Source organism: Rhinoraja longicauda, chromosome 6, assembly GCF_053455715.1.
Source record: "Rhinoraja longicauda isolate Sanriku21f chromosome 6, sRhiLon1.1, whole genome shotgun sequence".
Lineage (NCBI taxonomy): Eukaryota > Metazoa > Chordata > Chondrichthyes > Rajiformes > Arhynchobatidae > Rhinoraja > Rhinoraja longicauda.
Window position 1 is genome coordinate 71,147,826 of NC_135958.1, and position 24,635 is coordinate 71,172,460.

The 24,635-nt window shown below is 41.3% G+C and overlaps 1 protein-coding gene across 3 annotated transcripts in view; it reads right to left on the reverse strand.

Annotated features, from left to right (window-relative positions):
• Nucleotides 1-7,695: 7,695 nt before the first annotated feature.
• Nucleotides 7,696-24,635, reverse strand: part of tmc6b (transmembrane channel-like 6b) — a 62,583-nt gene continuing 45,643 nt past the window's right edge. For all 3 annotated transcript variants that reach the window (XM_078401883.1, XM_078401882.1, XM_078401881.1), the window contains exons 11-21: nucleotides 24,141-24,296; nucleotides 23,355-23,530; nucleotides 22,617-22,701; nucleotides 21,114-21,211; nucleotides 18,945-19,040; nucleotides 17,822-17,897; nucleotides 15,951-16,084; nucleotides 14,671-14,847; nucleotides 13,104-13,182; nucleotides 11,568-11,663; nucleotides 7,696-8,691 (exon numbers count right to left, since the gene is read on the reverse strand). In XM_078401883.1, coding sequence (XP_078258009.1) covers nucleotides 8,686-8,691; nucleotides 11,568-11,663; nucleotides 13,104-13,182; nucleotides 14,671-14,847; nucleotides 15,951-16,084; nucleotides 17,822-17,897; nucleotides 18,945-19,040; nucleotides 21,114-21,211; nucleotides 22,617-22,701; nucleotides 23,355-23,530; nucleotides 24,141-24,296 — 1,179 coding nt within the window. In that variant the 3' untranslated portion in view covers nucleotides 7,696-8,685. The remainder of the gene's footprint in view (nucleotides 8,692-11,567; nucleotides 11,664-13,103; nucleotides 13,183-14,670; nucleotides 14,848-15,950; nucleotides 16,085-17,821; nucleotides 17,898-18,944; nucleotides 19,041-21,113; nucleotides 21,212-22,616; nucleotides 22,702-23,354; nucleotides 23,531-24,140; nucleotides 24,297-24,635) is intronic.

The following is a 24,635-nucleotide window of genomic DNA, read 5'->3' on the forward strand; positions in this document are numbered from 1 at the left end:
TTAGGCTAATAAATTATTTGAAAATCACCGCAATCCTTTGTTATTATGAAAGATATTTAACAACTTGGATCAGTAGAGGTGCAGGCACCAAATATTCTTGGTAATCCACAGATAACCGCTTGCCTTGGTGTTACTTGGGGATGAGATCATGGCTTGAGGTGATCCATTTAATGCCTCTTGGATTGATTCAGCAATCTGACATTCCCAGCAGGATATAAACAAAAAGCTGGAATAACTCAGCGGGTCAGAAAGCCTCTCTGGAGAAAAGGATTAGGTGACGTTTCAGGTCGAGACCCTCTTCAAGCTGAGTCAGGGGAATGGAAAATGAGAGATGTAGACGGTGATAGAGAGATATATAGAACAAATGAATGAAAGATATGCAAAAGAGTAAAATTATCTTTGGTTTAAACACATTCCCAGCAGGATGTCAGGCTTGAAAGGAAGGTGTGATTCTGAATCAGAATGATTATCTTGCAACCTCATTCACCTCGTGTTCCTCTTGAATGAATTTCAACAACTGGGGCTTGTGATCGATAAATATATTCTTGTGTTTAGTAACATGTAGAGGACTCTAAAACTAGAGGGTATAGTGTTAAGGTGAGAGTGGAGAGGTTTGAGAGGGACCTCAGGGGCAACGTTGTCATTCAGACGGTAGTTTCTATCTGGAATGAGCTGCCAGAGGAAGATGTGGTAGCAGATACGATTGTGGCTTTTAGAGGACATCTGGACAGATATTTGGAGTGGGGAGGGCGGAGGAGGTTGTGGAAATGTTAGTGGGATTTGGGCCAAATGTAGGCAAATAGAACGAGTCCAATATGCTCACATGGTTTGCATGGAAAAGATGGGCCAACGGTCTGTTTAATTGCTGTGCTCTATGACTCTATCTGTTGGGCTGTTTCCAGGTAAGGAATACCCATTGCAAGTTGGCTTTCGGAAGATAGGAAATCAATTATCGTTCATAATGAATAATTCCCCTTAATTGTAGGATGAACAGGTCTTTGAGAAGTCTGAAACATCATTGAAAACAGGTTTAAATGCGGAATCATTTACCCAGGGTTGGGGAATGACAAACCAAAAATGAGAGGGGCAAGATTACTAAGAATCTGAGGCACACCTTCTTCAATCAGGGTGGTGGGAGACAAGCTGCCAGAGGAATTAGTTGAGGCAGGTGCAATAACAGCATTTAAAAGACACTTGGACAGGAAAATCTTCAAGAAAGGTTTAGAGGGAATATGGCCTAAACGCAGGCAAATGGGGCTAGCATAGATGGGGCTAGCATAGATGGGGCATCAATAGACAATAGACAATAGGTGCAGGAGTGGGCCATTCGGCCCTTCGAGTCAGCACCACCATTCAATGTGATCATGGCTGATCATTCTCAATCAGTACCCCGTTCCTGCCTTCTCCCCATACCCCCTGAGTCCGCTATCTTTAACAGCTCTATCTAGCTTTCTCTTGAATGCATTCAGAGACTTGGCCTCCACTGCCTTCTGAGGCAGTGAATCCCACAGATTTACAACTCTCTGCCTGAAAAAGTTTTTCCTCATCTCCATTCTAAATGGCCTACCCCTTATTCTTAAACTGTGGCCCCTGGTTCTGGACTCCCCCAACATTGGGAACATGTTTCCTGCCTCTAACGTGTCCAACCCCTTAATAATCTTGGTCAGCATGGACAAGTTGGGCTGAAGGGCCTGTTTCCATGCTGTATGACTCCCAGAAGAATAACTCAGATAATGCTTGCACAGCAACTATGGTAGGACCATACAACAGACCACTGTCACTGTCACTAAATCTCTTCCACAGCCCCATCCTTGACCTCGACACTTTTTGTGGGACCACTACTTCTCAGTTCTCACTCACATAATCACTCAAGCTCTTAAAAAATGAAAAATTTCAGTAATTTTCTGTGGAGTATAATGAAAAGAAAATGCTTTAAATCATTCCTCTTACGTGTCCTTTGGTTAACATATAGCACCAACGTTTCAAGCTAAACTGAATATAAAGGGCTTTCTCCATCGCTGCTCCCACCCTATGGAACTCACTACCCCAAACCGTCAGAGATTCCTCCTCACTCACCACATTCAAAACATCACTGAAGTCTCACCTCTTCAGCACTGCCTTCAACTACTGAAGGTCACCTCACCTTCTGTCTCCTTTCTCTGTTCGTTTACTTATTTATCTATTTATTCACTTCTCTATGTTCTAGAAATCCCTGTAAAGCGTTTTTGAGTGTTTGAAAAGCGCTATATAAATGTAATGCATTATTATTATTATTATTATAAATACAAATGAAACACAATATTTTAAGTTTATACCATGGGTGATTTACTGTACTTTGATGTTAATCAAGGCAGAGACCTAATGAAGGTAAGTTGCATTGTTAATCTTGACATTTTTTGAGCATTATCCTCAGCTCCATCTACAACAAATAAAATGGTCCGGATGTTGGTGATTTGTATTATAAAATTCTAATACAAAAACAGTTCAGTGAATCAGCAGGACTTTCTAATAGGGCTAACGGGAAACAGGGGTTATAACTACCTGGTGATAGCATGGATACGTGCTCCGTAATTTAAAACCATATTCAGTTGGTACTGTGAAGCTTTACCTGAAAACAAATAGAAAATTCATTCTGTAATTTGTTCAGACTTTAGAGATACAGCGCGGAAACAGGCCCTTTGGCCCAACGAATCCGCACTGACCAGCGATCACCCCATTCGCTAACACTATTGCAGCGCCAGAGACGTGGGTATTGCCTGTACCCGGCTTCGATCCTGACTACAGGTGCTGTCTCTACGCAGTTTTACGTTCTCCCCATGACCTGTGTGGGTTTTCTCCGATAGCCTCGGTTTCTTCCCACACTCCAAAGATGTACAGGTTTGTAGGTTAATTGGCTTGGATTTGTATACTTGGTATAAGTGTAAATTGTCCCTGTAGGCTTGTGTTAATGTGCGGGGATCGCTGGTCGGCCCAGACTCGGTGGGCCGAAGGGCCTCTTTCCACGCTGTATCTCTAAACTATCCGAAAACTAAACTATCCTACACACTAGGGACAAGTTTTTAAAGCCAATTAACCTACAAACCTGTATGTCTTTGGAACGTGGGAGGAAAATGGAGCACCCGGCGAAAACCCACGCGGTCACAGGAAGAATGTACAAACACTGTACAGAGAGCACCTGTAGTCAGGATCAACCCTGGTCTCTGGCACTGTAAGTAGCACATCTATCACTGCGCCACTGTTTTCTAGTTATGTTTAATCATATCATATCACAGTGCGGTCCTGACCTCCCACCAGAGGAGACCCTTGAGCTAACTTTAATCGGACTTTAATGCTATATATTTGCATTAAATGTTGTACCCTTTATCCTTTAACTGTTTACTGTGGATAGTTTGATTGCATTCACATATAGTCTTTTCTTTGACTGGATAGCACGCAAACAAAAGCTTTTCACTGTACCTCAGTGCACGAACAATAACAGAGTAAACCCAACTGAAGTATGTAATTTATCTCATGTTCATTTATAAGCACATTTTTAATGTGACAATAAACTAAACCAAATATGACAATTAAAAGTAGTCAGTTCTAATTAGGTTGGAATATGAGATTGGTACAAAACTATTGTGATTTAAAAAAAATGCCACCCAGGAAAATTGATGGCATAGTTTAAATGCAAACTGACCTCATTAGAGAAATTTTATTTCAAAAAGTTTGGGTTATCTCCATCAGTGTGAATCTACTGATCGGCATGAAATATGGAGCTCAAACTTTGTTAAATTATTATTTAAATATTATATAATAGAATTGCTCCACAAGATGTCACTCCATGCTTTTTGACAGCACAGCACTTAAACGGCAACTCATTAATGGTAAGAGTGCAGGAGCTGGATCGCCCCAACGAGGAAAGCCTGCCGCCGGCTACGGGAGTCAAGATCATCCCCATCGGAAGGTTAGAGGCACCCGATCGCTGGAGGACAAAGAAGGGAGAGATATAACTTTTTTCCACCTTCCATCACAGTGAGGAATGTAGAGGAGTCACTGTGGTGGATGTTCATGTCAAAATGTATTTTGTGTGTCCTGTTGCTTTTTATTGTTATGATGACTATGGCAAATGAAGATCCTCGTATGATGCAAAACATACTTGGCCAATAAAGTATTATTGTGATTGTGAATAGTCAACACCAAAAAAATATGATAATAGCATTTTATGATTTTGTAGTGATCCCCTCGGTCTGTTCTGCATGCTTGCAAACAAATGAACACAAAATCCTTTACATATGCTTTTTCCCTTAAGGAGATTGAAATCGGAACCTATGCACGCCAAACGTGTGAGACAGTATGTGTGTCAAGCTCCCTTCTTAAATTTGCTTCCATTCACTAATGAGCATTTTGTGCTTCTACCGGGGGAACCGGTTTCTGCCTCAGTAACTCCTTAACAGGTCTGCATCCTATTTCCTTTGCAAACGGAATCTAAAGTCTCGTGAGGAAACCAGTATCCTTGCAGGCAGTGCTACATACACGGGAAGGTTAAAACCAGAGTAGGAACCAGGCCAGCAAATGGAGGGACTGATGGAAAGGTGGAGATTGTGACAAATAAGCCCGAAAGGAAAGGATATCTGAAGAGAAGATTAGAAAAACGATGAGAGGTTTAAACAAGCTATGCAGTCAGAATAAAGTTAGAAACAAAAATGCTGGAGTAACTCAGCGGGTCAGGGAACATCTCTGTAGGAAATGGATAGGTGACGTTTCAGGTCAGGATCCTTCTTCAGACTTCCCGACCTGAAACGTCACCTATCCATTATCTCCAGAGATGCTGCCTACACGTTGAGTTACTCCAGCATTTTGAGTCTATCTTTGATATAAACCAGCATCTGCAGATCCTTTTTATTGCATATACGGTCAGAATCTTTTTTTCCAGAGACGATATATGAATTTAAGAGGACATAGCTTTGAGGTGAGAAGTGCAAAGTTTAAAGGAGATGTGCGGTGGGGGGGGGTCTCTTTACACAGTGGGTGGTGGGTGCTTGGAACACTATGCCAGTGGTGGAAGCAGATACCATACTGTTGTTGAGGCTTTTAGATAGGCACGTGGATAAGTAGGGAGGGACATGGATCATGTGCAGGCAGAGAAGATTTGTTTAAATTGGCATCATATTCGTCAAGAGGCATCGTGGGCCAAAGGGCCTATTTCTCTGCCAGACTGTTGCATAATGTAATAGCAAGGAACTGCAGATGCCGGTTTATACAAAAGATAGTCACAAAATGCTGGAGTAACTCAGCAGGTCACGCAGCATCTCTGGAAAATATGGATAGGTGAAGTTTCAGGTCGGAACCCTCTGAAGAACACTGAGGCATTTGAAGGCCAAAAGAGTGATCATAAATGGATTTTTTAACCCATTGGAATTATTTCAGGAATTACACAAAAAGGAAACATGGGGGGAACAACTAATACGGTTGATTCTTTGCCAATATATTTTAGTTTAGAGATACAGCGTGGAAACACGCCCTTTGGCCCACCATGTCCACGCTGACCATATAATCACCCAATCACACGGAGAAGACTCGATGTTTTTGCAAACTTCGAAGGATACCAGAAATGTGACAACTCTTTGTGTACTTTCCCTGTGAAATCTGCTATTCTTACACTAGTCATTGCACTCTTCTACTTGTGTATTATTGTGCTTATGTGTAATATGATTTTACTGAGTTGTGCGCAAAACAAAGAGGTTCACTGTATCCAGGTACATATGACAATGGAGTATCATTGAACTACTGTTCCTACTCTGTACTTTTCTATATTTCACAAAGTCCTCAACCAATTGGGCATTAGGGGGCTGGCAATAAAGAGGGCCATCCAATCCACAAGCGAAGCCGCAGAGAAAGCCACTAGGTGGCTTTGGATTAAGAGGGCTGGTCTGTGGGCGGTTGCAGCTGGGACGCACGTCGGGGCCTGATCAACCCCGGCTGGGTCGCCTGGGCGAGGGTGTCTGATGTTGTGAGACCCGAAACACCCGATGACCCCAGGTCACATCACTGAGGATGCGTCCCAGCGCATCCAGAAGATGTATCATTCACACAGTTATATGCACGCAAATATGGGATTTATGACACTTAAAAAAATTATATTAGTAACTAGATTTTCCAAGACATAATACAAATTTTAAGTTTCAGTACATTTTAATAAATTGGTCCGTTTTAGTAATACAGAATGTACCTCCGGGTTCAATTCAGTGATACATGATATAGTTGATTACAGTACATCATTTTACACAGATATTAAAAAAGATCATTTTGGCCAGTGTTGAACCATATCTGGGATTGGAGTATAAGTACAATATTCTTGTTAACATTCAATAATAAATGCTGCATTGACAAAACTGTTTTGCCCTTTATACAAATAAATATAAACATAGAAAAATGTAGTTACAATTGATTGAATATTCTACACTAATGTACATTGACTGCAGAACCCCATAAGATTAGGCACTCAATTATTTTTTTAAAACATTCTAAATCTGTTACAATTGAATATAAATTGAATTTAGGAGCAGGTATCAAATACCAACCAGCACAGCTTAAAATAATGATATTTTATACACAAACTCCTCTTCCATGACAAATTGCAATTTACTGTATTGATGGAAATTGAATAAGCATGAAAAAACATGTAGAGTCTAGAAGCCAAGTTTGAAGTGTGCTAATGTGCATCATTTACAAAAGGAGCAATTCAGAATAACTTAAAAGTTTTCACTCACTGGCTCACATGGATAGTAAACAGCAAATATTCAATCATTCACCAAAACTTATTGTTTGGTGGATAATTACATGTTATACGGGAGAGTTGTAGCATCAGCTTGATATTGAAATTTGCAAAGTCATTTTGAGCTGCAATAATTTTCAATACGAACATGAACATATTAAAACGTTAGCATTTCAAATGCTTCACTGATCACATTTGCAGACTGCTGTGGAGGTATATGGCAGATCAGGTCTCCTGATATTTATTAAGCACCACCTGTTTTATCTCCAGCAGTCAGTATCTCACCAGAAGTTTAAGCAAAGGAAGACAACCAACAAAAGACGCAAAGTGCTGCAGTAACTCAACAGGACAGGCTGCATCTCTGGAGAACATGGACAAGTGACTCTTCACACCAGGACCCTTCTTCAGATAGACTGAAGAAGGGTCCTGACCTGAATCATCAGGTATCCACGTTCTCCTGATATGCTACCTGACCCGCTGAGTTACTCCAGCACCTTTTGCCCTTTTTAAATGTAAACCAGCACCTGCAGTTCCTCATTTCTACAAGACAACTAACAGTTTTTCACATTGGTATGTAAACTACCAATGTGAAAAATTCCCTCAGTTCATTGCGATAGTATATTATTTTTGGTCACTTTGAAGTGGGCATTCAAGCTGACAAACAAAATACAAATAGACTGGTGGACAATCAGATGATAATGCTACATAAAAACGTACTTTTTTCAGGCACGAGCTTGAATGAGCAATTATACTAAGGGTTTTATATATTTTTAAAGTAAACTAGACCAAGTGGACCCGTTGGGTCCAAACCTCTCCTGCATTGGTGCAGCACCCCCTCCTCCCCTTCACCCCTCCCCCTCAACCATCCCTCCCCCTCCCCCCATCCTCCCGACCCTCTCCCCCATCCCCTCCCCTTCACCCCTCCCCCCCCTTCACCCGTGAGAGAAAATCTGGATCCTGACTTCTTGTGGGTAAAATCACTGAATAGCTACTAATTTTAGCATTTGTTAATCAGTCATGTAGACATTTACTCAGATGCAAATTCTCAGTCAGCAGCTGTTGTTAAAGACTAACCCACTGTGTAAACCACTACCTCATAAACCACTCACCCACCCCCCTGTCCCAGCTGTGGAGAGTCTACGGTCCAATGAGTCACCTCGGAACCGACAATCACAACACTAAAGGGGAAGTAAGTAATCCTCAATACTGAGGGACTGTCTGAGAAGGAGATAAGTCTCAATGATATTTGTCACCCAAGTTACACATTCTAGTGATCCAAAATGCATCGACATTCCTGTTATAGGTGCTACCACACGGTTGACATAAACTTGTGCATTTGGTTGTTGCTACATTGATTTCACTTTTGGATAATGTATAAGTTCAGATTTCCCAAGGTAAAGTGCAGATGAGTAAATAAACAAATAGAACAATTCTAAGCATCGCTCAACAATTCACAGTCAGGCTGTTACAGCTCTTGTTGCTTTGCAGTCAGTGCCAATTGTACCACCAGTGATGACTTCATCTTCCTCTCCAGTAATCATCAGGATGAATCTAGTCCATTATATAGATGTAAAAGCTTAGAGAAACAAACTGTAATGTATTCCCATAGCCAAGAGATCTCTTAACCAAATACTGGCCATTATCTTCCAAGGCTAATTCTGCTATTTCACTTGAAAAATAAAAAGTAAATGGCTTTTAAAAATAAAAGTTTGTTGAATGGGGAGATGCAGTATGTCTTTTCTCTCAGAGACCTGGATTTAAACTCCAGTACGAAAAGGGAGACATTTCTGTAAGATATAAAAATCCCTTGTAGAATCAGTTTTCAAAGTCTTCAGCTAGAATTTGCTCCTCAGTGTCATTCCAGACTTGGATCTTAAGCCCATCTTATGCATCGCCTTCCTCAAAGACAGTTTGTTCTTTATAGAGGATCAATCCTGGAATTAAATCGCATTAGGTTAATTAAGTTATGCAAAGGAACAAGGATCATGAGGGAAAATATGCAACCAGAAGGAGCTAATATTAGAGAGTCTCGCCCAAGTGAACTGAAGTATTAATTTTCCAATTAAAGTGGTGCAGGAAAGGATAAACATTGTTACAGGAAGTGAGAGCAAATACAAAACTAAAACGAAACAGGACGTCCAGACAGAGCTTACAATAAAGAGCAAAACTGAAGGATCTGACATATGGTGCACACGGCATTTGCAAAACAGATGAAATGCAACCACAAATAGAAATAACTATGAACTAATAAACATTGCGGGTGGCAAGGTGGTGCAGCGGTAGAGTTGCTGCCTTCAGGGCCATAGACCCTGGTTGGATCCTGACTCCGGTTGCTGTCTGTAGGGAGTTTATACGTTATCCCTGTGACCTGTGTGGATTTTCTCAGAGATCTTTGGTTTCCTCCCACACTCCAAATACGTACAAGTTTGTAGGTTAATTGGCTTGGTATAAATGTAAATTGTCCCTAACGTGTGTAGGATTGTGTTGATATGCGGGGATCGCTGGTTGGTGTGGACTCGGTGAGACGAAGGGCCTGTTTCCACGCTGTCTCTCTAAACTAAACATTACAGAAACATGGCTGTTAGAATGACGTGAAAAAGGATCTCAGTATTGAAGAGCACATAAGATTCAGGAAGGAAAGGAAGCTAGGACGAAGTAGAGTTCATCTGATATTTAATCTTAACACACTAGTCACGAATGATCCAAGTTCAGAAATCCGGGTGTAGAATCAGATTGGTGGCAGGTGAGAATGGCACACTTCCATGAGCTAGGGTACCGTTCGATTCACCTCTACCCCATTGAGGACATTGGACTTCGTCTAAGAAACTGACGTACTACTATATTCTGCACTCCATATCTTCCCATTTGTTCTGTCTACAGTACTTGAGTTTGAACTAATTGTATCTATGTATGGTATATCTGATCTGTTTGGATAGCATGTAAAACAACGCTTTTCACTTTACGTTCACCTGCTATGATCTGGAGTGCTCCGTCCAAAATGCCAGAGAGAGCAGACAAATTACAACATGCAAAGGGAAAATAAAACATATGCAGGCAAGAGGGAAATAAATTTGGGGAATGGGACTGATGAAAAACTATTCCAAAGGGCTAGTGTATGCAACAAAAAAAAAGCTAATGGCTTAACACCACACTATACGATTCCAACAAATGTATTGAGGGACAGGCGAGAAAAAAAAAGCATTTTTATAACTCAGTTCATGTTCGAAAGCTTCTTCAAACCAATTAAGACTCCTTAAGCATAATGATTGATGTAACATGTGAGAAGGGGTGTGTGGAGTAGGGAACCCCATGATATTCAGAGTCAAAGAAACTCTGGTGCAAAAGGTTCGAGCACATTGGACTCGAGGCATGTATTGTCTTTCCACTGACTGGTTCGCACGCAACAAAAGCTTTTCACTGTACCTCGGTACATGTGCCAATAAACTAAATTCAACTCAACTGAACCCAAGCAATTTGGCAAATTGGATGCAATAGAGAGCAGTGGGTAATGGTGGAGAATTGTTTTTGTGATTGGAAGCTTATGACCAACAGTGTAGCATAGGGACGTGCACTGCTTGTTATAGACATGAATTATTTGGATATGAATGTAGGAGATTTGACTAGCAAATTTGCAGATGTTCCTAAAGTTGATGATGGTGTTGTTAGTGAGGAGGAAGATACTGATTATTTGGTAAAATGCGTAGAGCAATGGCAAATTGAATTCTGCTGGGTGCGAGGTGACACACTTTGGGAGGACTAACAAGAGTAAGAAAGGCACAATGAATGGTAGGGCCCGAGAGAGTACTGAGGAACGGAGGGATCTTGGTGCACAAATCGAAGGATCTTTGGAGGTGGCAGCATAGCTGGAGAAGTTGTGAAGAAGCATACAGGATAAATACATTCTTTAACTTAGGTATGAAATACAAGAGATGGGATGTTATGATACAGCCTCATGAAACATTGGTTAGCGTATAGCTGGTGTACTGTATGCAGCTCTGGTCACCGCGTTAGAGGAAGGCTATGGTTGCACTGGTAAAAGTGCAGAGGAGATTCACCAGGATGTTGCCCAGAATGCAATGATTTGGTTGAGGGAAAACTCGATAGATTGTGTTGGTTGCAACAGAGAAGACTGTGGTATACAAAATTAAGAGGGGAATAGACAAGGTAGATTGGAAGAAACTTTTCCCTGGAACAGGGGTGTCAGAAACTGGAAGTCTAGGGTAAGGAAGGAAAGGTTTATAGGGATGTGAGGGAGAGTCTTTCACCTAAAGGGCGGCTGGAATCTGGAACACACTTCCGCAGTTGATGGTGGAAGCAAGTAGGCCCAACAGGTTTAAAGGTATGCACTTGAAGTGCCAGGCATAGAGGTTATCAGTCAAGGGTTGGTAAATGGGATTAGTTTAGTTTAGAGATACAGTATGGAAACAGGCCCCTTGGCTCACTGAGTCCACACTGACCAATGATCACCCGTACACTACTTCTATCCTACACTCTAGACAATTTCCAGAAGCTAATCAACCTACAAACCTGCACGCCTTTGGAATATAGCGGGAACCCAGAGAAAACCCACATGGTCACAGGGAGAATGTAAAACTCCACACAGACAGCAGCCGTAGTCAGGATTGAACCCGGGTCAATGGCGCTGTAAGGCAGCAACTCTACCGCTGCACCACTGTGCTGCATCCTGTGCCGTGTAGATGGGTATCGATAGTTAACCTGGCCATGCTGGGTTGAAGGGCCCATTTCTGTGCAGTACAACTATGAATCTATCAAAAACTAAGGTACGCGTTTAGAAACGCCGTCAAGTTACCTCCATTTCCATATGCATTGGCCTTTTCAGAGGTTTATATTTCTTATTGTTGAAATCTTTCAGTTTACCAATGAGAAACTTCTTGTCATCTCCCTCCTGTGTGAACAAAATGTTTACACATTATTTGTTAGCGTAATCCATCACAATCTTCAGAATAATTTACTGAAAATTTGCAATTCGGTTCAGATAAAGTGGAAAATCTGGAAGAGATCACAGATGCTGGAGATTAAACCCAGAACCTTTTAAGCCCATGCTGAGACTCTCTCGAACTGGTTTCAAGGCAATCAAATCATCTTTGATTTAACAGTGGAGCAACCCTTTGCAATGTATAAATTGAGTTGCAACTTAGAGCTGACGTATTTACACTTATAATAAGAATTCCTGTTCCGAATTTAATATTTACCCTGCAAAACAAAATTTTCTATTAAAAATTGAAACGTTTCCCCAGATTAATTGTGTTCAAATTTATCATGATGGTTCAACAGACGGCTGAGTTGGGAATATAGTATTAAGATAAGTAGCAATCAGAAATAGGAAGGAGAATTTAATGATCGGTGATGTGCTGCCTCTAGGGCGGTGGAAGTAGATTTAATAACCATTTTATAAAGGAAACTGGATGCACTCTTAAAAAAAACCCAAAATATTCAAGGTTATGGGAAGAGATTCAGGAGTGGAATTAATTGATAGCTCCCTTTAAAAAACTGGAACATTAAAGTCATAGAGTGATACAGTGTGAAAACAGGCCCTTCGGCCCAACTCGCCCACACCAACCAACAATGTCCCAACTACACCTGTCCCACTTGCCTATGCTTGGTCCATATCCCTCCAAACCTGTCCTATCCATGTACCTGTCTGACTGTTTCTTAAACGATGGGATAGTCCCAGCCTCAACTACCTCCTCTGGCAGCTTGATCCATACACCCACCACCCTTTGTGTGAAAACGTTACCCCTCGGATTCCTATTAAATCTTTTCCTGTTCACCTTGAATCTATGTCCTTTGGACCTCGATTCCCCTATTCTGGGCAAAAGACTGTGCCCGATCTATTCCTCTCATGATTTTGTACACCTCTATAAGATCTCCCCTCAGCCTCCTGCACTCCATGGAATAGAGACCCAACCTACTCAACCTCTCCCTATAGCTCACACCCTCTAGTCCTGGCAACATCCTTGTATATTCTTGCATATTTTGTATCCCAAGGCAATTAAAAAAAAATATAAAATCAGTGACGTTCTATGACTATTGCACATGTATCCCATAAATATTTGACGACTTTAATATTTATTTCCCCACCAATGCAGTAACCCATATACACCATCAATTCCATTTTAATGGTTTAGAAAAGATGGGCCTACAATGCACATTGACAATAATTTTTGACATTGCAGTTCAAATCACATCCTTTGTAGATTGCTTAATTCTATCAGCATCCACATACCCAAAACAAATAAACCATTTCAGTGAAGCTAGCCGATTTGCATGAACAAGATCAGTGGAACGAATAAAATGTACAGTGATTTAAGTTTCAGATACTTACATTCATAATTTGTTCATTTAATAATTTAATTATCTTCCTTTGACCATCCAGGACTTGCCAGTGGAAATAAATTACTATACTAAAAGAGAAAAGTAGAATGCTAAATTTTGAACTGAACAGCCAAAGTTTCAGTACAATGTGAAATTCATGATAGTGGATACGAATAAGTAAACCAAAATAAACTGAACATCATTTTCATGTCACAGAGCCTGAAATCACAATCACTCTTTGATTCAGTATTTATTTTGGCTTTCTGCCCAGATTACTGCAGTCATTTATACTTATTTTTATTACGGTTTGAACCAAAAAACGTAACATGCAGCATTTCAATATTTCACCAATACCCTTAATAAGACTAATTGCTGTCAAGTAAAACTCGGCAAGGGCAGGCTATATCACTTATAAATTACCAAACATTACAGCTGTACTTTGTGGTGTTGGCTGCTTTCTGAGAGCAGATTAGAACTCATTGAGTTGGAAAGGAAAAAAATGTGATACAGCTGGGCTGGACTGAAATCATTTGTGGATCATTTCATTTGCACTTCAGTGGCGCTTTGCAAAGTCAAAAACTATGAATTGTTCAGTTTATCCATGCCTAGTTTTACTAAGATTATTGCAATGTATTTGTTGCATCATACTAAACAGCACAGATATTATATTCAACATTCAGTCCTGTATTTGTGGGCCCTTCTTTTGGATCCAAGTGCTGGTACATTAAGTTGATGGGATTAAGTTAATGCTTTTATTGTTGGACTGTGGGTGACTGAATTTCGTCCAATATTGGATGACAAATAAAGCTATCTTGAATCTCTTGAATCTTGAATCTTGGCTTTGGATTTAAGTGGCAGAAGCAATGCATCATCTCAAAAACTGTCCACCCCCTGTCCTAACAGATATCTTCTGGCCCATTTGTGGAAGAGTGTGGTTCTGATACTGGATTCAGTATCCATGAAGCCAGAGTGGAAATAGGTAATCCTGGATTCTGAGGTTTGGCGTCGAGAAGATCAAGGATCATCTGGGTTACACTAAACCTCAGATGAAGACCAACAGATCATCTAGAGTAGCTGGATGCATAAAATCAAGAGTTCCTCAGGAGGTGATCAGTAGAGGTGCAACATGCAGCATCTGCATGGAGACATGTCCATTTTGATGGATCATTAGTTCATAAGACATAGGAGCAAAGATTAGGCCATTCAACCCATCCTGTTTTCTCCGCCATTCGATCAAATGGCTGATCTATTTTTCTTTCTCTCTCTCAACAGTCTCCTGATTTCTCTGGGGAACCTTTAACACCATTACTAATCAAGAATCTATCAATCTGTTTGAAAAATACCAAATATGAACATCAGTGTCACAGGTAGCCCCCCTCCCCCCACCTCTAAAAGACGACCGAAGAAGGGTCCCCAACCGAAACTTCACCCATCGTTGTTCTCCAGAGATGCTGCCTGGCCTGCTGAGCTACTCCAGCACTTTGTGTCTATCTTCAGTTCTAGTTGATAATTCTGGTGACAATTGTATTTGCTTTTGTGAAATATAGATTTTATAACAGTTGGAAATGTAAACTCACAGGAGGATGCCTGATGCGACAATGACAAAGAAAGGATTTTCCACAAAGAATTTGTGCAACCACGGAAACCAGATCCACTTTGATTTCTCTTTCTTCAGCAGCTGCAACCAGATCTCTACAGATTTGGAAATGGTTTTTAACGTCCGGTACGGACCACACGTTGATGACGGCTTCAATCTAATTTAATAATAAATCAAATAATAAGCAAAATTAGCTCAGGTAATATTTACATTCACAGGTTAAATTTCAAGGGAATATATAATGGGATTTAATGGTGCAGCTCGTCTTTACTTGAACTGATCAACACATAGAAATATGACTCGTATTCTGTAAATTGTACTGAATATACATGATAAATAATCGGTGAGGAAAATCAGGGGCAAATATTGCCTGTGGCCTGTTAGAGAAGGTATATGATGTGGACCAATACAAAGGGTGAATTATCTAAAATGGCTGGTACATCAGACAAATGGTTAGGCAAAAAGTTAATTTTAGGCTGATAATCAACGGAATGCAAGCTTCACTGAAAAGTAAACTTTACATTAATATGGAACAACTGAAATTTGTAATCATGGAAATATGGAACTGTAGAAAAAAAATGTGTTGGGCGTAGTGAGTTCAAGCATTTTGCTACACTGCAAACTATAAATTCAACACTGTTTTGAAGGGATATGCTATCAGCAGACTCAAACATTTCGAATCCTTACACACCTAAGTTTCTATAATTCAGGGGGAATGAACATTGAATCTCTATTATCTGGCATTATGCGGCAGGGTGGCGCGTTGGTAGAGTTGCTGCCTTACAGCGAATGCAGCGCCGGAGACTCGGGTTCGATCCTGACTACGGGCGCTGTCTGTACGGAGTTTGTACGTTCTTCCCGTGACCTGCGTGGGTTTTCTCCGAGATTTTCGGTTTCCGCCCACACTCCAAAGACATACAGGTATGTAGGTTAATTGGCTGGGCAAATGTTAAAAAAACAATTGTCCCTAGTGGGTGTAGGATAGTGTTAATGTGCGGGGATCGCTGGGCGGCGCGCTCCCGGTGGGCCGAAGGGCCTGTTTCCGCGCTGTATCTTTAAAATCTACAAGACAGTCCTTTCACTGATAGCTTAGGTGGAAAAACTGAGGATTCTTGGAAAGATTGTTATGTTGGTGAAACTATATTCATGAAGCTACCATGAAGATGGTGCAACAGCATAAGTGAATCCGCTTTACTTCTGTTTCCTCATCCTTTACTTAAATCAACAGTTACTGCTTCAGAACATTAATCTTTTACTTACCTCCATATGGTGTAGAGATGAGAAAGAGTGGCTCCCAGGAATGAAGGGAAACATAGTAGACTAATAAAGATGGTCATCATATGAGATGCCTGCCAGAGCTTGTGTGGAGGCTGACAATTCCTCATCAAACTAAGCTGAAACAGATTCAATAACATATTAGTGACACAAGTACCACATACTCCACAATTCAATCATCAGTTTCACTGCACGACTCATCATTTGGGCAAGTTTGGCTTCCTGGAAGTTCATTTAAGTTTATACAAGTTCCCTCAGGATAAAACAAAAATGAAGTACAAATAATCATATGAATTAGGAGCAGGAGTAGAACACTTGACTGCCCATTGACTGCGATTTAATAAAATCAGGGCTGATCTGATTCTAATATCAACTTTGTAGTTCCATCCACTAATGGTAACTTATCAGTCCTATTTTCATCAAGTATCACCCTCTGCTTTAACAATATTGTAGTGGGTGCGGTCACCGCGGAAATCAGGCCAGACGCCAGGTGAGTAGTAGATATACTTTATTTCGCAAGGCACACAAACACCGCACTCAAGAACTCGTGAGTCGACACACCCAAAACCTTTTATAGTCCCAGACCACCTGACCCAAGGGAACTGACCCAGGAAGTGACCTAATCCCTCCCGTCCACTGAGTGCCGAGTGGAATGACCAAGGGAGTGGCCTAGCCCCCGGGCGCCGCCACAATATTCAAATATTAAGGACTGACAGTCTTTTCAAGTGAGGTAGAGGTTCACTTGCACCTCCTCCAACCTCATCTACTGTATCCGCTGTTCCAGGTGTCAACTCCTGTACATCGGTGAGAGCAAGCACAGGCTCGGCGATCATTCTGCTGAACACCTCTGCTAAGTCTGCCTTAACCTACCCGATCCCCAGGTTGCTCAGGACCTTAACTCTTTCTCCCCCCCCCCCATTCCCAATCGGACCTTCCTGTCCTGGGCCTCCTCCATTGTCAGAGTGAGGCCCAGTGCAAATTGGAGGAACAGCACCTCATATTTCACTTGGGTAGCTTACACCCCAGCGGTATGAACATTGACTTCTCTAACTTCAAATAGCCCTTGCTTTCCCTCTCTCTCCCTTCCCAATTCACCCACCAGTCTTACTATCTCGACTACATTCTATCTCTGTCCCGCCCACTCCCCTGACCTCGGTCTGAAGAAGAGTCTCGACCCGAAACATCACCCGTTCCTTCTCTCCAGGGATGCTGCCTGTCCCAGCGGAGTTACTCCAGCATTTTGTGTCCACCGTTATGTGTAAACCCCTTTCAAGCCCAGGGCAAACCAATCAGTGATATAAAAAAAATTAAAACAGCGCAAGTTAAAGATCCAAAAGAGAAAAAATATATATATGCATCCCGAAAGCAAATTTTGGCAGCCCGATGAGCGTCTTCGAGCCTTGAATTGCTCTTGGGGTATACTTGTAACATGGGAAATACAGCAACCAATTATTACAGCAATTGTGACACTACCTGGAGAATTTCATTTTGTGACATCGACTGTGGGATAAATTGGCACGGACACCAGGGATGTCCCCCTCCTTGGTCCTCACTGAAATAATGCAACAGGATCATTTATATTCGCCTGTGAGAGAGCTAACTGGATCTCAGTTTGACCTACAAGTCAAATACTGGCCCTTCTGTCGGTGCAGGCTCAGCATTGTACTGTGTGGCTGACTAGACAGGTGCTCAACTCTCCTGATTACACAGCCTTCTGACCCAAATGTCAGAGCGTAGCCAATAGAGACACGGCCGTCTCTTCAAAACAAAAATCAAAAATAGCTTCCAAAAACCAGGTCACTGTTGTCATTGATAGATGTTGTATAATTTTCAACACATTTGTAAAGAAAAATTACCTTTTTAATGTAGAAAACCACGATAAATTTGATTATTTGGATTGCAGGCATCAATGGTACAAACAGCAGACCCACCCTGCCGAAACAAGTATGAATTTAAAGGGCATACAATGGTTCTTTATTGTCTCGTATGCACAGCACAGTAACATTCTCTTGCACAAACCACAAATTAACAATTTCGGCACCATTTACAAAGAAAAAGTCCAAAGTCCACATGCCCGAAGTACTAGAGTGGCCCCATAATCCTACTCCTGTTAATTTTCCCCTCTAACCTCACCCCCTCCCCCCACTTCTCCTGAAATTTGTGCAACCAGTGCAAATTGGCTTCTGTTTCATGCTTTACCCCAAAATTTGCAATTTTAGTGCAAGGTTTATGCCCTTGGGATATCATTCATAGAGCTTTACAGTCCATGCACTGCTTTGGAAAATGCAGTCACGATCTTAAGGGGGGGGAAATGTGGCAATCAACAAGTGTACACGCACCCACAAATGCCAATGCAAAAATAATGCGGTCATCTTAATTAACTGTATTGCTTTGTATGGTAATGTACTATGTTTTTAACTATTGTACATATTGTATTGTATTTCTTTTCTAGGATGCCTAACAACATCAGGCTAAGGGACTGTCGATGAAAACTAGCCTCTCGGCTAACTCGAGTACATTTACATTTGTTTAAATGTCAATTAATGTACATTGTCCCTTTTTCAAATTTAAAAATAAAATCTATTTCAATAATTCTTGTCATATAAATATTGGCAAAAACCCAGGATTTTTTAAATTGGGAGACCAGTCAATGAACGACAGCAGATTATTTACATGTAATTAGTTTATTAGCTTATCATTTTACCTCCTCTTTGTATAATGTTTTAGATCTGCACAAATTCTGTGCTCCAACAGGCATTCCACATATTATCTTCAACAAGCAATGCATCAACTCCCATATTAGCTCATCTGAGAACAATTAGCTCAGCTTGGGGTGATTCAAACCTGATGTGTGTGTGAGTTGCGTTGCCGCCCCAGCTGGTTGCATTAGGCATCGGTCCACTGGCAAAATTCCCCATAATAATGAATGTTTATTAGCAGACTGCGCTATCAACGGAACGTAATCAAACAGATTATTACCATGTGAGGGTTTGGCCATAGATCAAATCCAGCACATTTCTGGCAATGTCAAACTCAGGCTTTCTTTTCCTTTTCAGCAGTTTAATGCAAACCACCCTGGAGATTGAATGAAGAAGAATCAATTAAAAAGAAACATTGTAGATGACTCAATGACTGCACCGAGCCATTTTGTCTTCAGCCCACTTAATGAAATAAGACAGAATGCTGAGCCGGCATTCCTGGCACGTCACCAGTTCTCAGGGATCTTTGACAAGCTACTTCCAGTAAATGCAAACATGGCAAGTTGCCAATATGTACCTATATTCCAGTAAGTGTTGATAGACACAAAATGCTGGAGTAACTCAGCGGGACAGGCAGCTTCTCTGGAGACGTTTCGGGTCGAGACCCTTTTTCCGGTCAGAAACGTCACCCATTCCTTCTCTCCAGAGATGCTGCCTGGCCCATTGAGTTACTCCAATATCTTGTATCTATCTTCGGTGCAAGTGTTGTTGGATGTGCAATCTGGAAGTTTAATGGTTGTTCTTTAAAAAAAAATGTTTTATAAAGCATGGCTGCGAGTGTTTAGTTTAGTTTAGAGATACTGCATGGAAAAAGGCCCTTGGGCCCACTGAGACCACCAACCACCCGTTTACACTAGTGCTATAACATATAACAACTACAGCATGGAAACAGGCCTGTCCGGCCCTACCAGTCCACGCGGACCATTCTCCCTGACCTAGTCTCATCTACCTGCACTCAGACCATAACCCTCTAATCCCCTCTTATCCATATACCTATCCAATTTACTCTTAAATAATAAAATCGAGCCAGCCTCCACCACTTCCACCGGAAGCCCATTCCATACAGCCACAACCCTCTGAGTAAAGAAGTTCCCCCTCATGTTACCCCTAAACCTTTGTCCCTCAATTCTGAAGCTATGTCCCCTTGTTGGAATCTTCCCCACTCTCAAAGGGAAAAGCCTACCCACGTCAACTCTGTCCGTCCCTCTCAAAATTTTAAAAACCTCTATCAAGTCCCCCCTCAACCTTCTACGCTCCAAAGAATAAAGACCCAACCTGTTCAACCTCTCTCTGTAGCCTAAGTGCTGAAACCCAGGCAACATTCTAGTAAATCTCCTCTGTACCCTCTCCATTTTGTCGACATCCTTCCTATAATTTGCTATGTTATCCCACTTTGGCATTCACTCTCTACACACTAGGAGCAACTTACAGTAGCATTTACCCTACAAACCCGCACGTCTTATGGATGTGGGAGGAAACCCCGAGCACCTGGAGGAAACCCACAGAGTCACAGGGAGAATATTATGAAACAGCAATGAGCCAAGTCCAGAGGATCCCTTCCTTGGGAGTAAGGAAGTGGGGGTTCTAATCAGAAGGTGAATCTCCCTGAAGCTGCACTCACACTAGTGCTTGCAGTTAGAGAGCAACAGACTTGGTGCTCCATTTTCTTAGGGGCCGATGACAAGGAGGCGATGGGAGTGAAGGGAGGAAAGGAAACTTTCAGATTTTATCATATGTACCCGATTAATTTTTAATATCTACTTAAACTCTGGTTCAGGAATTATTATAATGTTAATTGACTGAGGGAGGTACACCATCATTCAAAGGTGAGACTTTACTTTCATTCAAAGGTGAGACTTTACTTTAGACCTTTGAGGTACAACGTGGCAACAGGCCCATCAACCCACCGGGTCCATGCTGACCAGTGATCACCCTGTACACTAGCACTATTCTACACACTAGGGACAATTTACAATTTACAGAAGCTCATTAACTGACAAAGCTGCATGTCTTTGGTGTGTGGGAGGAAATCAGAGCATCCAGAGAAAACCCAAGCAGTATAAACCGTACAGACAGCAGTCATAGTCAAGATTGAACCTGGGGCTGTGAGGCAACAACTCACTAATGGCCACTCACTGCGCCACTCACTAATACACCAAGAGAGGAACAAAGCGAAATAACCAACATTGATAACACCTGTTGATGCTCCACAGGTATTCAGGATACTGCCAAAAGCAAGGTGCATTTCAATGGAAGGAAAAAATATGCACTTCTGTCTAAAAGTAAAGTATATCTTTGGTGTTACAACTCGTTTAAAACTTTCTTGAGCTGGAAAACATTAAGCAAATATTGGAAGACAATGGACAAACAGAGCTCTCATAATACACACCTCCAGATATATTCTCCAAATATTGTTTCCAGGATAATGAATATAAAATCAACCACCACCAAGCGGTATAACTCTTGACCTACAAACGTTTCCCAACACTAAAGAAAAAAAGATAAGATGGTTAAATGTTGAAGATAACATGACACTGAATTTCCAAAGCAGGTTTATATCATCCTCCAATAAAAGCCGATGTCGATTTATTCTAAGGCTCACTGTGCTGTTGCTAAACGACTTCAGAATGGCAATTAATTGTCCATTTAGTCATTTAGTTATAGAAACATAGAAAATAGGTGCAGAAGGAGGCCATTCGGCCCTTCGAGCCAGCACCGCCATTCATTGTGATCATGGCTGATCATCCACAATCAGTAACCTGTGCCCAACTTCTCACCATATCCCTTGATTCCACTAGCCCCCAGAGCTCCATCTCTTAAAATCATCCAGTGATTTGGCCTCCACTGCTCTCTATGGCAGAGAATTCCACAAATTCACAACTCTCTGGGTGAAAAGGTTTCTTCTCACCTCAGTTTTCAATGGCCTCCCCTTTATTATAAGACTGAGGCCCCTGGTTCTGGACTCCCCCAGCATTGGGAACATTTTTCCTGCATCTAGCTTGTCCAGTCCTTTTATAATTTTATATGTTGCTATAGGATCCCCTCTCATCCTTCTAAACCCCAGTGAATACAAGCCTAGTCTTTTCAATCTTTCCTCACGACAGTCCCGCCATCCCAGGGATCAATCTCGTAAACCTAGGCTGCACTGCCTCAATTACAATGATGTCCTTCCTCAAATTAAGAGACCAAAACTGTCGACAATATGATAAGGTCATGTGATAGGAGCAGAATTAGACCATTTGGCCCATCAAGTCTACTCTACCATTCAATCAGGGCTGATCTTTCTCTCCCTCCTATTCTCCTGCCTTTTCTCTCCATAACCCCCGACACCCATATTAATCAAGGATCTACTTATCTCTGCCTTAAAAATATCCATTGATGGCCTCTACAGCCTTCTGTGGCAAAGAATTCCACAGATTCACCACCCTCTGTGAAAATAAATTCCTCCTCCTCTCCTTCCTAAAGGAACGTCCTTTAATTCTGAGGCTATGTCCTAGACTTTCCCACTAGTGGAAACATTCTCTCCACATCCACTCTATCCAAACCTTCTATTATTCTGTATGTTTCATTGGTGCCAAACCATTGAACCACAAATGGAGGGGGGGGGGGGGAGGGGCTGCATCAATGCAGGAGAGGTTTGGGACCAACGGGTCCACTTGGTCTAGTTTCAATATAATTTCTATTCCAGTAAATGTTGACAGACTTGCCATGAAATATCAAAGTGTTTTCTAGTGCAGAAATTATAAAATATTTCCTGCACCAATACCTTGTGCTAATGTAGTACAAATGAAAATATTACCACTTAATGAAGAGAAATATCACTAGAATTAAAGTTTTTTTGAGAATAGGTGGTGTAAGAATTTCCATTTTAGCTTAATCTTTTTTGACTTACTGATATTTCGTTTATTGTTAAGGCTTTTCCTCTTATCCAATGAAAACAAAGCAGTCCTATGATGGACATCTTCAACACCAGATTTCTGTATCAAAACAAAATTACATATCAGAGAGGCAAGAAAATTTAGTTAAAAGATAACGGTGTGGAAACAGGTCCCATGTTCTACCAACTCCATGCTGACCATGTATGGGTATGGGGAGAAGGCAGGAACGGGGTACTGATTGAGAATGATCAGCCATGATCACATTGAATGGTGGTGCTGGCTCGAAGGGCCGAAAGGCCTACTCCTGCACCTATTGTCTATTATCTATTGACCAGTGATCGCCCGCACACACACACACACAAGGGACAATATACAGATGCCAATTAACCTACACGTCTTTGGAACATAGGAGGAAACTGGAGCTCCAAGAGAAAACCCACGCGGTCATAGGGAGAACGTACAAACTCCATGCAGGCAGCACACGTCGGCAGGATCAAACCCAGGTCCCTCGCGCTGTAAGGCAGCAACTGTACTACTTCCCCAAAGGTTAAATGTTAATCCCGTGTATACTTTTGAATGGTGGATAACTTAATGTGCATTCTTAGTATCTTTTACTAAAGCAGTTTTGATGTCACCTCGGCAAGGAAAATATCATACATACTGCGCTGAAACAAAGCACAACATAAATGAAAGTTTTTGGTGCTCGAGTTTGTCCTTTATATCAAAATTAAAAATACACAAAGCTTTCTTACCTGGTAATAGAAACATAGATTCGTTGTTGTGGGAAGTCATATCTTTCCAATAATCCAATTAAGTTATAAATATAGGGCATCACAAAATTGATAGCAGACACAAGCACAGGGAGCGTTAGCAAACTAAGCTCAGCTTCTTTTTCAGATATTCCCTGTTGGATTTTTTCTGAATAATCCTTTAAAAAAAATGGAGCTTTATTCAGCTCAGAAAACAATCAAACTCCAAAACAGCTTATGTAAAATATAAAACTAAATTAAAGTTTCCTCTGCTTTACAAATAGATTTTGCCGGTCAGAAACTTGGAAAACTCATTTCCTAATGTTTATATGTTGCAATTCTACTTTCATATAGGCAGGTGGTCCCAACATTACAGGGATTTGGGTGTGTACATTCCTCAGAAATGGTCCTTGTCGAAATTTTCCTTAACATGAAGCCGTATCATCTGCACATGTCAAGAAATGAGCGCGATGAAACAAATGTTGCTTATTTTTCTTGTCATATAATTTCATATGAGCAACTTTTTATTTCATATCCCGAGTTTTTTGGTCGTTATATGTGAATTCCTTCAGGCCGAATTTCTGCTATCCAATGACCATGGTGGCAAGGTCGCCTGAGAAAAATAACAAATGAGAGGATTACGTGTGTGTGTGCGTGTGCGTGCGTGTGTTCATCGTTTCATCTGGGACATATGACAATAAAACACTCTTGGCACTCTCTCTCCTTCTCTCTTAACTCTAAACTTATTAATAACGAGCTTCTAAGTTACTGTTCATCATGGACTCTTACCTTCAACATCTTCTCGGAGTAAAAATAGACTCCAGCAGCACAGCCAGCAGCACTCCCCAAGGACAGCAGCCATCCCAGAAAGTGAACCGACAGATGAGCAAACGACTGAACAATGCTCAAGGGCTCAGCATGGAAATCATGCTCAGTAAGAGATACCTGATGGAGGAACAAGAACAAAAATAGCCATGTTTTTAGGCATTTGCACTAAATGTGAAATTCGCAAAATTTTCCATTTTCTCAAATTCTTTTACTGATTCACTATCTTTGTTGTCCTCAGTCAATGCCTGACTGATCCCTCTGTATCAACGATGCCCTCCAAGGTCCTGACTTGCTTAACACAGGAAAGGCAGGTAGACCCCAGGTTTAAATACACAAATTTCCAGTGAAGAATCTGGTTACACAGATACATAGACAGTAGGTGCAGGAGGAGGCCATTCGACCCTTCGAGCCAGCATCGCCATTCAATGTGATCATGGCTGATCATCCACAATCAGT